Source organism: Amphibalanus amphitrite, unplaced genomic scaffold (assembly GCF_019059575.1).
Source record: "Amphibalanus amphitrite isolate SeventyFive unplaced genomic scaffold, NRLGWU_Aamphi_draft 000719F_arrow, whole genome shotgun sequence".
NCBI classification, from domain to species: Eukaryota; Metazoa; Arthropoda; class Thecostraca; order Balanomorpha; family Balanidae; genus Amphibalanus; species Amphibalanus amphitrite.
The window spans coordinates 325,585-338,714 of NW_024882213.1; the positions used below are offsets into that span (position 1 = coordinate 325,585).

General features: G+C 50.7%; 2 protein-coding genes across 9 annotated transcripts in view; one reads left to right on the forward strand and one right to left on the reverse strand.

Moving 5' to 3' along the window:
• The window catches only part of LOC122365161 (DNA-directed RNA polymerase III subunit RPC5-like), a 39,321-nt gene extending 38,173 nt beyond the window's left edge, over positions 1–1,148 (reverse strand). The window contains exon 1 of one of the 6 annotated variants that reach the window (XM_043336134.1): positions 1,044–1,148. The gene's annotated coding sequence lies outside the window, so the exon portion shown is untranslated. Of the gene's footprint in view, positions 1–731; positions 913–958 lie in introns of those variants that run through there. The other 5 variants (XM_043336139.1, XM_043336136.1, XM_043336137.1 and 2 more) reach the window with 5 other exon arrangements.
• The window catches only part of LOC122365160 (nuclear exosome regulator NRDE2-like), a 36,621-nt gene that overhangs the window by 17,175 nt on the left and 6,316 nt on the right, over positions 1–13,130 (forward strand). For 2 of the 3 annotated variants that reach the window (XM_043336130.1, XM_043336128.1), the window contains exons 2-6: positions 5,971–7,047; positions 7,948–8,119; positions 8,804–10,113; positions 10,482–10,670; positions 11,044–11,281. In XM_043336130.1, the coding sequence (XP_043192065.1) occupies positions 5,978–7,047; positions 7,948–8,119; positions 8,804–10,113; positions 10,482–10,670; positions 11,044–11,281 (2,979 nt within the window). In that variant the 5' untranslated portion in view covers positions 5,971–5,977. Of the gene's footprint in view, positions 1–2,527; positions 2,754–5,970; positions 7,048–7,947; positions 8,120–8,803; positions 10,114–10,481; positions 10,671–11,043; positions 11,282–13,130 lie in introns of those variants that run through there. The other variant, XM_043336129.1, reaches the window with a different exon arrangement.

Genomic DNA, 13,130 nt, shown 5'->3' on the forward strand with positions numbered 1-13,130 from the left:
GGTCAATTATTTTTTTTCCTCTTCAAAAAATAAAAAGGAGCCGGAGTCGCCCCCTTTTTTGGCGGCTCCGGCTCCGGCTCCGGCTCCGGGCTATATTGTTTCACGGCTCCGGCTCCGGCTCCGGCTCCGGGCAAAATATGCCGGCTCCGGCGGCTCCGGCTCCGACTCCGGCTCCGGCTCCGCATCCCTGTATTATACATATCGTCGTCAGCGAATCAATAACGGGTCGAATCGAGTCGGGTATCGAAGGATATATATGTATAATATGATATGATATATATAGATAAGGATATAATATGTATAATACATATTGAAAGCGCTCCGACCCATTCGATCTTCTTGTGGAGTAAGTCCTAGTATTTCATCAAAGTCCCTTGCATTATAATTGCCTGTGGGTTCGGTGCTGGTGCGGATTTTTTGGGCTCTCAGCCCGCTTTGGTGCGGATTTTCCGGCTCAGTTTGAAAGGTTGGTGCGGATTTTGAACTTGGGCCGGTGTGCCTCGTCAACCTGCGTGCCATACTTTGCAGTCTGACCGTAATGGCGCACCGCACCAAACCCGCACCAGCCGAACAAGCCCGCACAGACGAGATCTCGTCGAAATTGCCATACTTTGCAGACTGGGCTCAACCAGGGGCAAAAGGGCAAGGGGGTAGGGTCATACCCGCCCCCCCCCCCCCCCAGCCCCCTCGGCCGTCGCATATGCAGAAAACCAATAGGTCATTCCACCTACCGCTCCACGCAAATTCTGCACAGCACCGCAGTAAATCTGCATCTGCACCACTGCATGGTGCAGTTGGTGCACTGGTTCAGGTTGGCGCCTAGCCCCTGAGGTCCGGCGAGCAACACCACGTGACACGTGACATGTGGTCGTGCAATTGTGGAGCAGCTCAACCGTGGTGCCTACAGCTATTGATTCACTCTCTGAGGATTCCGAGCAAAAGTTCATGCTAATCTTACGTCTATTTTCAGCAGGATCAGGGAAACGTTGATACCGAATGCAATGCAGTAGTGCAAGCAAAGTTGAAGTGGTCTGGGAACGCACCATTCAGGAACAACCACTGCACTCTATTGTGGCGTATTGTGGCGGAGTTCCCTGTGGCTGTGGGACATCAACACAACGCAAACGATCATGCTTGCGACAGTATTGGCGCTGCTGTTTCAATCGAAGCCTAAAAACGAAACTTTTGCTCTAAAATGAGATAGCTAGAAAATGAGATAGCTTTCTTCACAAACTAGCAAATCAAGAATTTATTCATGCGTTTCTAAGTGCTTACTTGTGCAGATAATTTTACTTAATTTCAAAAAAAAATTATGATTTGTATTTGACGTTTATTCGTGACAGGTATTATGCAAAATATGTAGGCAATGCTTAAGTTCTTATGACGTCATTTACAAAATCTGACTGTTAGACTAGCTAGGCAGTGATATAAACACTGAACTCTATAATGTGGAATGCGCATCGGCCGCCAGATGGTGTCCAACGGTGCCGCCATGTTGCGCAGACCAGGAAGCGGCCGCCGCCTGTGTTGGGGAATAGGGAATTCGGGACCTCGATTTACGTTTGCGGTCGCTGCATCCGTTACGTTCAAGCTATGTGGCCACGGAACCCGGAATCTTACGCAGAATTGAGTGGATAATAAGATGAAATCCTAAAAACTTCTCAGATACAAGGAACTAATACGTTAAGCCCTTATAAGTCAATGGGAAAATATGAAAATTGCTATTTTGGCGCCGAGAATGATCTGAAACTATCTCAAGCATATAAAATCATGATTTCATGCACTCCTTGCAAGGTTCTATGCTTCATATTTGCATTGTTGCCCTTGCGTGACGTCATTTGTGACGTCACAAGGGTCACAGTTTTTCTTCAATAACTCCCGATCAAATTGAGCTAGCGAGTCGGGAAAGCCACCAATGGACTCAGGAAGACCTGCCAAATCGAATGATATGCGACATGACCTCTTTCGACCAACTTCGTGACCTGGCGGTGCTGACCTGACCTTGACCTGAGGTCAACACCCTAACTTGACCTGACCCGAACAAAAAGTATATCACTCGATGCGCCTGAGCTAGCTGAACACAATGATGCCAAAATCGCGGCTCTACGGCCATTTTTGGCGAAGTTATTTACCAAAAACCGAACCCGTGCCTTAGATCACTTGACCTGACCTCAGAGGTCACCGGTTGACCCGGGACCTTTACAGTGGGTTCCTACCAGTCACTCTGCATTATCCTTTGTCGCAAACGACCAATTTGACGCTTAATTCTAGTTTAATTAGCGGCGCATTAGCGAGGTGGGTTCAATCAACCCCTCGGCCGGGGCAAATGTAGGTCCGGCGAGTAAATTTGAGGAATTCTGAAGATACGATCGTGTTCCCCACTCAATTCTGCGTAAGATGCCGGGTTCCGTATCTACATAACTTGAACGTAACGGATGCGGCGGCCGCAAACGTAAATCGAGGTCCCGAATTCCCTATTCCTCAACACAGGCGGCAGCCGTTTCTTGGTCTGCGCAATATGGCCGCCACCGTAAGACACTACGGCCAATAGGGTTCAAGCGGCATTGCTCCCCTGTGGATATAAATCATCCAACTTTCATCGTAACATCGTAACCATTCACAACAATTAAGGCCATATAACCAAAATATATATTGCCAAAATATATATTGCCAGATTCAAAAACTTCCTCCTTCCCTCCCCTCACAAACATCAATTTAACGGCATGGATTGGTATACTTCATCCATGTTAACGGTAAGTTTCACTGTCATTTATGTGTCTTAACGTAAATTCATGGGTTTTTCCCCATATTCATGGCATAGTACATGGATATGGGTTTTCCCATGTTGTCTTGCAGTAAAAGTGGCCACCGGTCTTAGTTAGGACGGCCTGTTTCTTTTGCGCGGCGTAGTTAGGTCGCCGCCCTCCTCGCGAGGCCGGTAACGTAAGTTAGGGCCACCAAAAAAAAATCCCATATTGAAGCAAGATTGAAGTCTCTAGTTTGAAGCGTTTGAAGTTGAAGCCCTCAAATGGAATAGTTAGACCACTGAGCTAGTATCTATGACCGTGCCACTGAGCATTGAGTTGGAATTGATTGAGATATTCTTCTTTTCGCTGTGTAGATGTTAAATATTTTTCAGTGAGAATTAGCGTCTAGTAGCCAGGGGTCGGAGAGGGATTATTTGTGTTAATATCATTCATTCTATTTTTTCTGCCTACTTGGAGGTTATTAGAATATTTGATCAATGGGTTTGTCATACTCATAGCCTTATGTCAATGTGGCCTCTGTCTGTGAGCTTGGACGCTTACCTTTTTAACTTAACCCGCACCCCACTGGGGGGCTATTTATAGCCCCCCTCCCGTTTTTCTGCAATAACTTCCAAACCGCTTGACGTATCGACGCCAAACTTACAGTACCTTAGGCTGCATCAATTTGACACCTTGTGTCAAAATTTGAACTTCGTATATACTATAGGTCGGCCGGAAATGACGTCAGAGTGACGTCATGTTCGGCCGATTTCGACGCAAAACATTGAACCACGGCAATCGCTCCCAAGAGCTCAGTTTTTAAGCTAGATCCAATTTCTTTGCATGAGAGGACTCTGAATAGACTGCGCTATCAAACTGCTATCTCGGATTTTCGAAATTTTGAAAATTTGGAAAATTAAATATAATAAAATCCAAATTTTATATTTTTACATTTTTTTTCAAAAAGTTTTTGACTTTTCGAAAAAAAAACGGAAATATGTGATAGAACGCATTATTATGACTAACTCTAGCAAGTTTTAGCTAAATATCTTCCAAAATGGCCAAGTTTTACGCATTATTGCAAAAAATTCTCAATTATTAATTTTTCAAATCAATTTTTCAGCACGTATTTGACATCGTACACCAATATAAATAGCAGCATCGTGTTCCTGAGCTCAAACTGCATCCAATAGACACCTTTTTTGTTGAAAAATTTCAACTTCAAAATTTGACCTTTTTTGACCTTAAAGTGACCTGACCTAAGCTAAATTCGACTCAAAATGACCTCCAATGACACAGACGACATCAAATTCGAAATCTTGGACCTAAATGGACCATAAAACATGTGTCACGTGGCCGACTCATGATATAATATTTTCTTGCATGGGTGAAGAACCTGCCCCGGCCACCCCGGCCGTGGCCGGGGTAACTTTCAGCCGACCCCGGCGCGGCCGGGGTAATTTTTTCCACTTTTGTAAATCCTAAAAGCTGTCTCCATAGTCCATACGAAAAAAACTGTCATCTATAAAAGCGTCTCTCATTATTCTTATTTACCTTGAAAAGTTCTTGAAAATTTACTTTATTTTCATTTTGGAGCTTCTATGTTTTTAAGTCTTTTCGTCGTGGAGCCCGACATGTTTCATCAAACAGAAGTAAATCATATTTAAGGGCCGTTATCGTAAGATGGCACTGTAATAACATCACAAGACAGGACGAGGGTAATATCAGTGAGATAGAAGGACGAGCTGCTGGGGCTCAAGGCTCCCCCAACTTAACCCGCGTCAGGGTGGTGGCCTTATCGTAACACGTTGAGTCGAGAGGTGGGCTTTTCACGCTCCTTCTAACTCGGCTACTGGGCTACGAGGCGAGAAGCGGAACGACGTTTGAAAGAGCGACAATCGTGACCAGAGAAATCTGGTCATGTTTTAGGCAAGCTCAATAATAAAATCACCATAGATCATCAAAAGCCAAATTTATCTAGCGTTCTCCGACAACTTTTCTCACAGTTCATGAACATAACGGAGCTTAAACACTGCAAACAAAACATTCGATTACTTGTTTAAGGCTCGGTCGCGAATAATATTTCAGGTGCGAGCTCAAATCAATAAGAGGGTCAAAACGGTCAAATTTGACATTTTGTTTTGTGTGGGAAGGTTGCAACTTACGCGGAATAAGCTTTGCAAAGGGCATGATGGCATTTTTAGCACGATCATCCAGTAAATTTGACTTGATGACCTGACCTAGCACTAGGTGACATGCGTCCGAAATTTTAAGGCGTGTTGCAAAATTGTTGTTACAATTACGAAATCTTCCGCACCTGCGTGCAGCAGTTTTCCCTAAAAACGTACAAACGGCAGACATCCATTATTCTATGCCACAGAATAGGGGTTTGTTGATAACCGTTGACAAATATTTGAGCATCATCGTCTTTCTGACTTTCGGTCGCCGGCCGGGGTAACTTTTTCAAACATTCTCCACCCGTGTTTTCGTGACCTGTGATGACCTGACCTTGACCTGAAAATCAAAGTAGGTACAAGTTTGGTACCCTCAGGGTATCTAGAGCATCTGTTCACGAGTGTGTGATCCAAAAATGAGCCTGATCTGACTTGTAAGACGGCGGCCAGAGCCCAAAACGTGGACAAGCTAAAATGCTAATAATTTTTACTTTGACCTGACCTGTGACGTCATCGGTGACCTCGAGGTCAATGAAATTAGGTTTCATTCGACAGTTTTTCCGGGGCTATCAGACGCCGTTTGAATTTTGACGATCGGCCCAGTAGTTTCGGAGTTAGGAGGGGGGGCTATGAATAGCCCCCCCCCCCCCCCAGTAGGGCGTGTTATACGCAGACCCCAGTGGGGCGCGGGTTAATTATTTTCAAAGTGTGCCACTTAATCAACGGTACCTAGTAATCTCATGTTTAGTTTGACAAAACTGTTAAAATTGGATTTGGGCCTTGGGTAATGGGTAAGCATATCACATTTTGAAGTCTTTGTCTATGAATTCCCATGAATTCTGACACAGGTGATACTACTCCAGTAATCAAAAAGCCATTCACACTCTGTTTGTATCTGAATTGTTGCTAAGTTTTATTCTTATGTTTGCCTTTCATCATCATACCTATAAGAGGCAACTGTAGATAACTCGTGTGAATTAGTATATGCAAAGGTGCCATAGTAAGAACAAAGTGGTTTTATGTTAATTTGCTGTGAATTTTTGTTTCAGAATTAAGATGAGTCTGTTTCCAGCTTATTCAGCAGATGTACAAGAAAAAGATGAAAGTAAGGAAAAAGATGACCAAGCATGGCTGGCAAATGGAAGCTTTCAACCAGGGGAATCTCACATTACTAGTGCTGCATCTGTTACAAAATACTCAGGCAGTCAGGGGTCTCCTGTGTGTTCAGATCTCATCCCGGATACAACCTGTGCGACTTCACAAGTGCCTGATGACAGTACAGCAAAACGATCTCCACCAAGAGCTGAAAAACACCGCCGAAAACACAAACGGCAACGTTCCCGCAGTCGCAGCCGCTCACCGTCAAAATCTCGGCACAAACGTCACAAGAAGAGCCGCCGTCGAGAGGAGCACAGCTCTCCTCCACCGGCTCCCGCCGAGTCGCCTCCACTGAAAGGCGTCTTTCTGGAGGACGCTGGTGTTCGTCCGGAGTTGGCGTTCTCCGTGGATCGTCGGCCGGACCGCGCCGCGCGCGCTTTTCCGGAGATGTACCATCACCATGTGGCGCGCTATGTTCGTCGTTTGGCGGGAGTTCTAGGCCGACCTAGAAGGGACCGACGCTCCGTCGCCTCCGTCGCGAGATATCACGACCGCCACTGGAGACGTCGTTTGCGACGCGTCGCTTCCAACACCTTACCACTCGCGACGCTTCCGATGGGTCATTCCTTCGTGACGCTATCCGTCCGTGCGGTCTCTCCCCCGCCGGAGTCTGCCTCCGACGGCTCTGACTACCTGCGCTCGGTGCGTGCCGAGTGTCCTCTGGGTCCGCCGGACCGCGACACCGCAGAGCTGAACCGGCTGGTCTCAGAGCGGCCGGGGGACGCATCTCTCTGGCTGCGACTGCTGGAGGCCCGCCGGCGCCGGCTGGCCGGCTGCGTCACCTCTCAGCAGCTGCTGGACGGCCAGCTGGCGGTGCTGGAGCGCGCGCTGCGGCACTGCGCGGGGAGCGTGGAGCTGCGACTGAGGAGGCTGGAGCTGCGCCAGCCCGACCAGCCGCCCGAGGAGGCCCGGACAGAGTGGAGACAGCTGCTGTTCAGCCATCCGGCCGAGCTGGGAGTTTGGCGGAGGTGAGCGGGGTGGTCAGAGGGAGTGCGGGGTGTAATAGACAAACCTCGTCCGTTATTGGGTTGTTTCTGGTTGAAGCTGATTATGGAAATGGTAGCCTGTCGTTCGGTTAGCCCGTCAGTTCATCGTTCGTTATACGCAAACAAAGAATTAATTATGGCCGAGCGCGAAGGGTGCTACAAAACTCTTCCCTCATAGTACAAACAAGTCAGCTTGTGCAACCTTCCCTAGCCTGACAAATGTAGTTATAATGGACAGGTACGTAGTAAAGAGCCAGTAGTCTACGAATATAATTGTTTTTTAATGTATTCGTAGACAACTGGCTCTTTACCACTCCCCTAGCCCGTAACGTATTAAAGATTGAGACTTCCGGTGAATACCTACTGCTAACTTTGACCATTACCCGTTGCAAATATTTCGATGTCACCGATTTTCTGTTCTAGTAGGGTTAATAAATCTGTTATAAATACCACCACATCGTCAATGGTTTACCCGTCGGAAGTCGGAAGTATGGTTGCTGTTGATGATTAACCGTATCACCGTAATGTTGGCACTGTTGCGCAGTAATAGAGATGTCAATCGGATACCAACTTTTTGGTATACCGATACCAAACCGATACCAACTTGGTATTTGGTATTTCAATCCTAATGTGTTTGGTATTTTGTTGGTTTTATGAACCCTTACTAATGTGTAAGAGGCTAAGAAATTGGTAAAAAGTTCCTTATCTTTCAAAGTTGCTTCGGTTTGGTATTTCCCCACGGTTTTGGTTGGTATTTGGTTTGGTATCGGCATGGTATTCCGATTTTCTGTATTTGACATCACTACGCAGTAACCTTCCCTTCTTATCCCGCCCGCCGCTGACCGCTCTCAGAACTAACCCAAATTTTCTGCCCGATCTCAGGTATCTGGCGTCTCAGCAGCACTGCCCGGGTTTCACCGTGTCCGGCCTGGTCTCGGCACACGCCCGATGTCTGGAGAAGATGCGCCAGTTTCAGGCAGACGCGGCCCGGCCCCACCGGCCGCCCCAGGGACTGGAGGAGCTCATGCTGGAGGTGGTCGGACACCTCTGTAGGGTGAGAGTCCAGGGGGGAACTACGGGACGGGACTATTGGGTGCGACTGCAGGGTTGGATTTGGAATTGAAGGACGGGACACCGCGACGATGAACGTTAGGGTGGGCTAGGCTAGAGTCAGGATGAGAACTGAAAGTGGCTGACAGACAAGCTGGTGTTGTAGGCTTTCCGTGGCCACAAACTGTTGTATTATGGTCCAACCCCCGCACGGCTGCTGGCCGCGCCTGCGCGCGCCCCTGCCGCCGCCACCGCTGGCCGCCCCGGCTCCGTGCCTGTGAGCGCCTCTGCCGCCGCCAGCTGACTGTGCGCGCCGAGCGGCAGGACTGGCGCGGGCGACTAGGCGCGGCGCTCGCCATACTTGTTATCTTTTTGGACATTCTTTCGGCTTAACGTATCGCAGTAAATAAATCGCGTTTTCCATTGAGTGTGTGCTCTTTCACTCAAACGAACCAAAACATAACACAAACCACGTCCACAAACATTCAAGTCCGTATATCAATCACATCTGACGATGTTTTGTTTCTGAGCCATCGATGAAGCTGTCTGTACCTACTGATTTTAATCGAGCTTTCATCGCTATCATTGGTGGTACCTATATAGTCCTACAGATGGCTGGTACTGAGTAGTTTAGCACCTACTGATTGATTTATTTACCTGCCATTGAAGTCACTTGTTCTGTCGGCAGATATTACGCCAAGCCGGCTACACGGAGCGCGCCATTGCCATCTACCAGGCTCTGCTGGAACTAAACCTGTTCTCCCCGCCACTGGAGGGCGCTGCTGGCACACCTGCCTCCTTCGAGCCCTTCTGGGACTCTCGTCTGCCGCGCGTCGGTGAGCCAAACGCGCGCGGCTGGCCCACGGAGCTAGCTACGCGTACCGACCGGCCGGGAGCTGAGGTCGAAGAGCCGGATGATGAAACCGAACTGGAACTTCTGTCTTCCGGGAAACCTCGAGCTGAAGTCTGGCGTGCGGCGGAGGCGGGTCGCGCGGCGCGGCACTGGCTACCCTGGGATCGGCCGGGTCAGGAGGATGACTGTGAGGATACAGACAGGATCGTCCTCTTTGAGGATGTGAGAGGGTTTTTGTTCAAAATGGCGCCTGAGAGGCGAGTGCGACTTGTTGAGGACTTTGTGGCGTTTTTGTGTGGTGATGAGAGCCACTCAGTGGCCAATGAAGATGATGATACCCTCCGAATGCTTGCCGCTGGAGTGGAAAAGCTTCTTCCTTCACCAGAGCTACCTCCCCTTTCGGAGAAAATGGACTCGCCCGAAGAACCGCTCACCATGCCTCCCCTCGGCCCGAACTTGGACTCGCCCGAGTACGCGGCGTTCGTGGACAGAGTGCTGGAGCAGACAGCGGCGGCCATGTCGGGAGAGCACCGGACGAGGCTGCTTCAGCACAGACTGCGGATAATCGCCCGACGCGCGGCTCGAATTTCCGCCAAAATCACCGCCACTACCTCCACGACCACCGCTGGCGCAGCAAAGGAAGCTCGAAAGAAAATGAAGGCCATCCTCAAATCCGAGCGCCACAGCGTGCCTCTATTCATCGAGTACGCTCGATTTGAGCAGTCAATCGGTGCAGTGGAGTCTTCCGCTCGGGTTCTACAAACCGCTCTATCCCAGTGTGGTGCTGACGACCCAATCCGGTTTGAACTAGTTAACCGATGGTGTTTGGTGTTATCCACCGGTCCGAGCCCATCTGACGGCTGCCGTGCCGCGCTCAGTGCTCTGTTTAGTGGTGAGGTGACCTCGCTTCCGCCCGGTGTCACCCCTCCCGCTCACCATCTAGCCCGGACTGTGTCTCGTCTGAGGCGCCTACTACCGGAGTTGACTAGCCTGGCTGCCGGGGGTAGGCCGCCTCCTACCGTCGTGTTCGTGACGTGCTGCCTGGCATGGAGTCTACTGGTCACGGCCGGGATAGAGGAGGCTGCTGAGGTGTTCATGGCGGTGATGGAAGACCTCGGAAAGAACAGGAGCAGCGAGACGAATAGGTGAGGATTGGGATGGATGGGAAAGGGATGGGGACGGAACGGGATAGGAAGAATCAGGTAGGGCGGGGAGGGACAGGAAGAGCGGATGTTCGTTAATGAATGGGAGGAAATTGGTTAGGGATGTGGAGAAAGAATTAGATTGGACAGAAAATTACTTATTCGTGGAAAGTGGCTTTACATAAGTGTGCCATAGGGCCCTGACTCATTATTAAGTAATTCCTTGTTCCAAAGCCTGTCCAAGGGACTAGAAAAAAAGGAGTGGAGTTACAGTGATAGATTACTACTCATATGCCTTCGATCTGTCCGTCCGCTGTCCGTCCCATCAGTCTATCTATCCATGACTGTCTGACGGTTCGTGTTTCCCCCAGGGTGACCGCCGACCTGCACCGCGCCTGCTGCCGGCTACTGGCCGCCGCCCGGCCTCTGGCGGACCCCCTGAACTGGCAGAGCCACCTACAGAGGGCTCTGCGGTCGGCCCTGGCGCGGCTATCTCTGGATGTCGAACTGACGGCTCTGGCCGCCCGCTACTGCCCCGTACCCTGGCGTCAGAGACTCAGGTGGGTGAAATGGGAAAGTCGATATTGAGTTGAATTACAGGTTTTCGTTGGACGGTATATTTTGGAGTGATTTTTGTAGGCGAGAAAGAAGACCCGTGCATCTGTTGTCACTTTTACTGTGTGCTAGATAAATAGATAGTTCCCGACAGACTTGTGTGAAAAGAGATAACAGGAAGAGCTGTTTTCTTATACCTGATTGTCGTATGAACTGCTCGCTCAGCCTACACTCGGCTCGTATAGGCTCGGTATCGCTTATTCAATCAGTGACTTTTTGGTATTCACACATTTAACTTATATTGCCACCGATGTCCCATCCCCATTCCCCCTGATTCTTCCAACTCACGGTCTGACTTCTTACCTCATCTCTCCACAGCGCGTCGGCGGACTCCGACCCTCCCCTGCTCTCCCTTCTCCGGGCGGCGGGTGAGGTGGCCCACCTCTCCTCCAACGCTCCCCCGCCGGAGCCCCCCGCCCCAGCCTCCCCCATGCCGGCGGCGGTGGCGGCGCGGCTGAGACGCCGACTGGCGCGGCTGGTGGAGCAGCCCCGCCTCCAGCACTGGCTGCCGCTGTGGCTGCTGTACCTGGAGCTGGAACTGAGGACCGATGGGAAGGTAAGGGACGGGCGGAATGGGGTGGATGGGTATTTTGTTTAACCTGGCAGTATGAGCAAATATATGTAGACTCTAGACCAAGGCTGTAGAATTCCAGGTAAGGACACCAGCCGTTTGACCTTGAACGCCGCCGGCCGGCCGGTGACGTCATTGGAGGCAAGCCGGCTCGGCGGACACACAAGGCGAATGCATAACGGAGTGGCGTTGGAACGCTGCGGGAGCGGGGGAGATATTTTAATGTGGTTGCATACCACCATTGTTATGTTGATTGATCTACAGACTGCATTCTTTTAGACCTCGATGCATCCTAGGCCCATGGATGGTGCGCACTGAAACACAACGAGGTCTCGGTCTAGACTCACTGTATTCAGACGGGACGGGTCCCTCGCCGGTGCCCAGTCACGTGACCGTCCCGGCCTCAGGCACGGTCAGCTGGCGCCGGTGGCCCGGCGGCCGGCACGCGACAACCCACAACGCCACATTCCTCCCCACCAGATCTTGACATAAAACAATGCACGATATATACACGAATTAAAACCTATCATACAAAGCGAACACGACCATGAATCGACAAAGCATAGGACGGTGCGTACGATCTTACGCATAACTCAATCGGTCCGGTCCGGGAAGCGGCCTGGGACGGAGCACCCGGTCGGACACTGCCGGCGCCGCTACGGCCGCCGGCGGAGCGCCCAACTCAGGGGAGACCGGCCCGGCCAGCGAGCCAGGCGGCCCGGCGTCAGCCAGCGGCGACGCCAGATCCGCCGGATCCGGACCCCAGTCCGGACTCTGCGCCACCGGAACACCGCGGCAGGGACGCACCCGATCGACATGTCGCACCAATACACGGCCATCATTCAAACGGACAGTGAGTTTCACACCGCGTCGTCCAATCAATACCCCCTGAAGCCAGTTTCTTCCCCTCGAGCCCTGCAACTGTCCGACAGCCGAGACATAAACTGGTTCGCCTATATTCACAGAGTGTGAGTCTGCCTGTCGACACCCTCGGTCCTTACACCGTTTCTGTCGGTCCTGTTCCCGTCGGACAGTTTCCTCCAGGTCGGGTCGCAGCATATCGACCGGCGTGCGTAACTGACGGCCAAACATCAGCTCTGCTGGTGACGTATGTGTCGTGCTATGGCTGACTGTGCGATAGTTGAATAAAAATCGAGACACTTTAGTGTTGACCGAGCCTCTACCCTGCTTATTGAGGCTTCGCTTAAACGTCTGAACAGCCCGCTCTACAAGCCCATTGGATTTCGGAGAGAACGGAGGTGAGGTCAGATGACAAATGCCGTTCACCCGACAAAACGCTTCGAACTCTGGAGAGACAAAACACTGGGCGTTGTCAGAGACTAGGGTTCTGGGGACTCCCCAGCACGCGAATGAGCTTCTCAGCTTTTCCAGGGTGGTTTCAGTAGTAGCCTGTCTGCAGGGGAAAACATCCATCCACTTCGAATAGGCATCGACTATAATCAAAAACATACTACCTTGAAACGGACCGCAAAAATCAATGTGCACTCGCTGCCAGCATCCAGACGGCCACTCCCAGGGATGGATTGGCGTCTCTGGTAGACTGGAGCGCCATTCCTGACATGTGGAGCATTTACTGACCATCTCAGAAATATCACGGTCCATGTTTGGCCACCAAACATAACGTCTGGCGAATGACTTGGTCCTGCCCTCCCCACAGTGTCCACTATGCAGGAGCCGCAGTACCGCTGCGCGACCTTGGGGCGGAACGATCACCCGTGCTCCCCAAAGTACGCAGCCACCCTGTGAGCTGAGCTCAGACTCCCGACATTTATATGGCCCAAATTCAGGAGAAAGCGGTACACCACACGAAGGC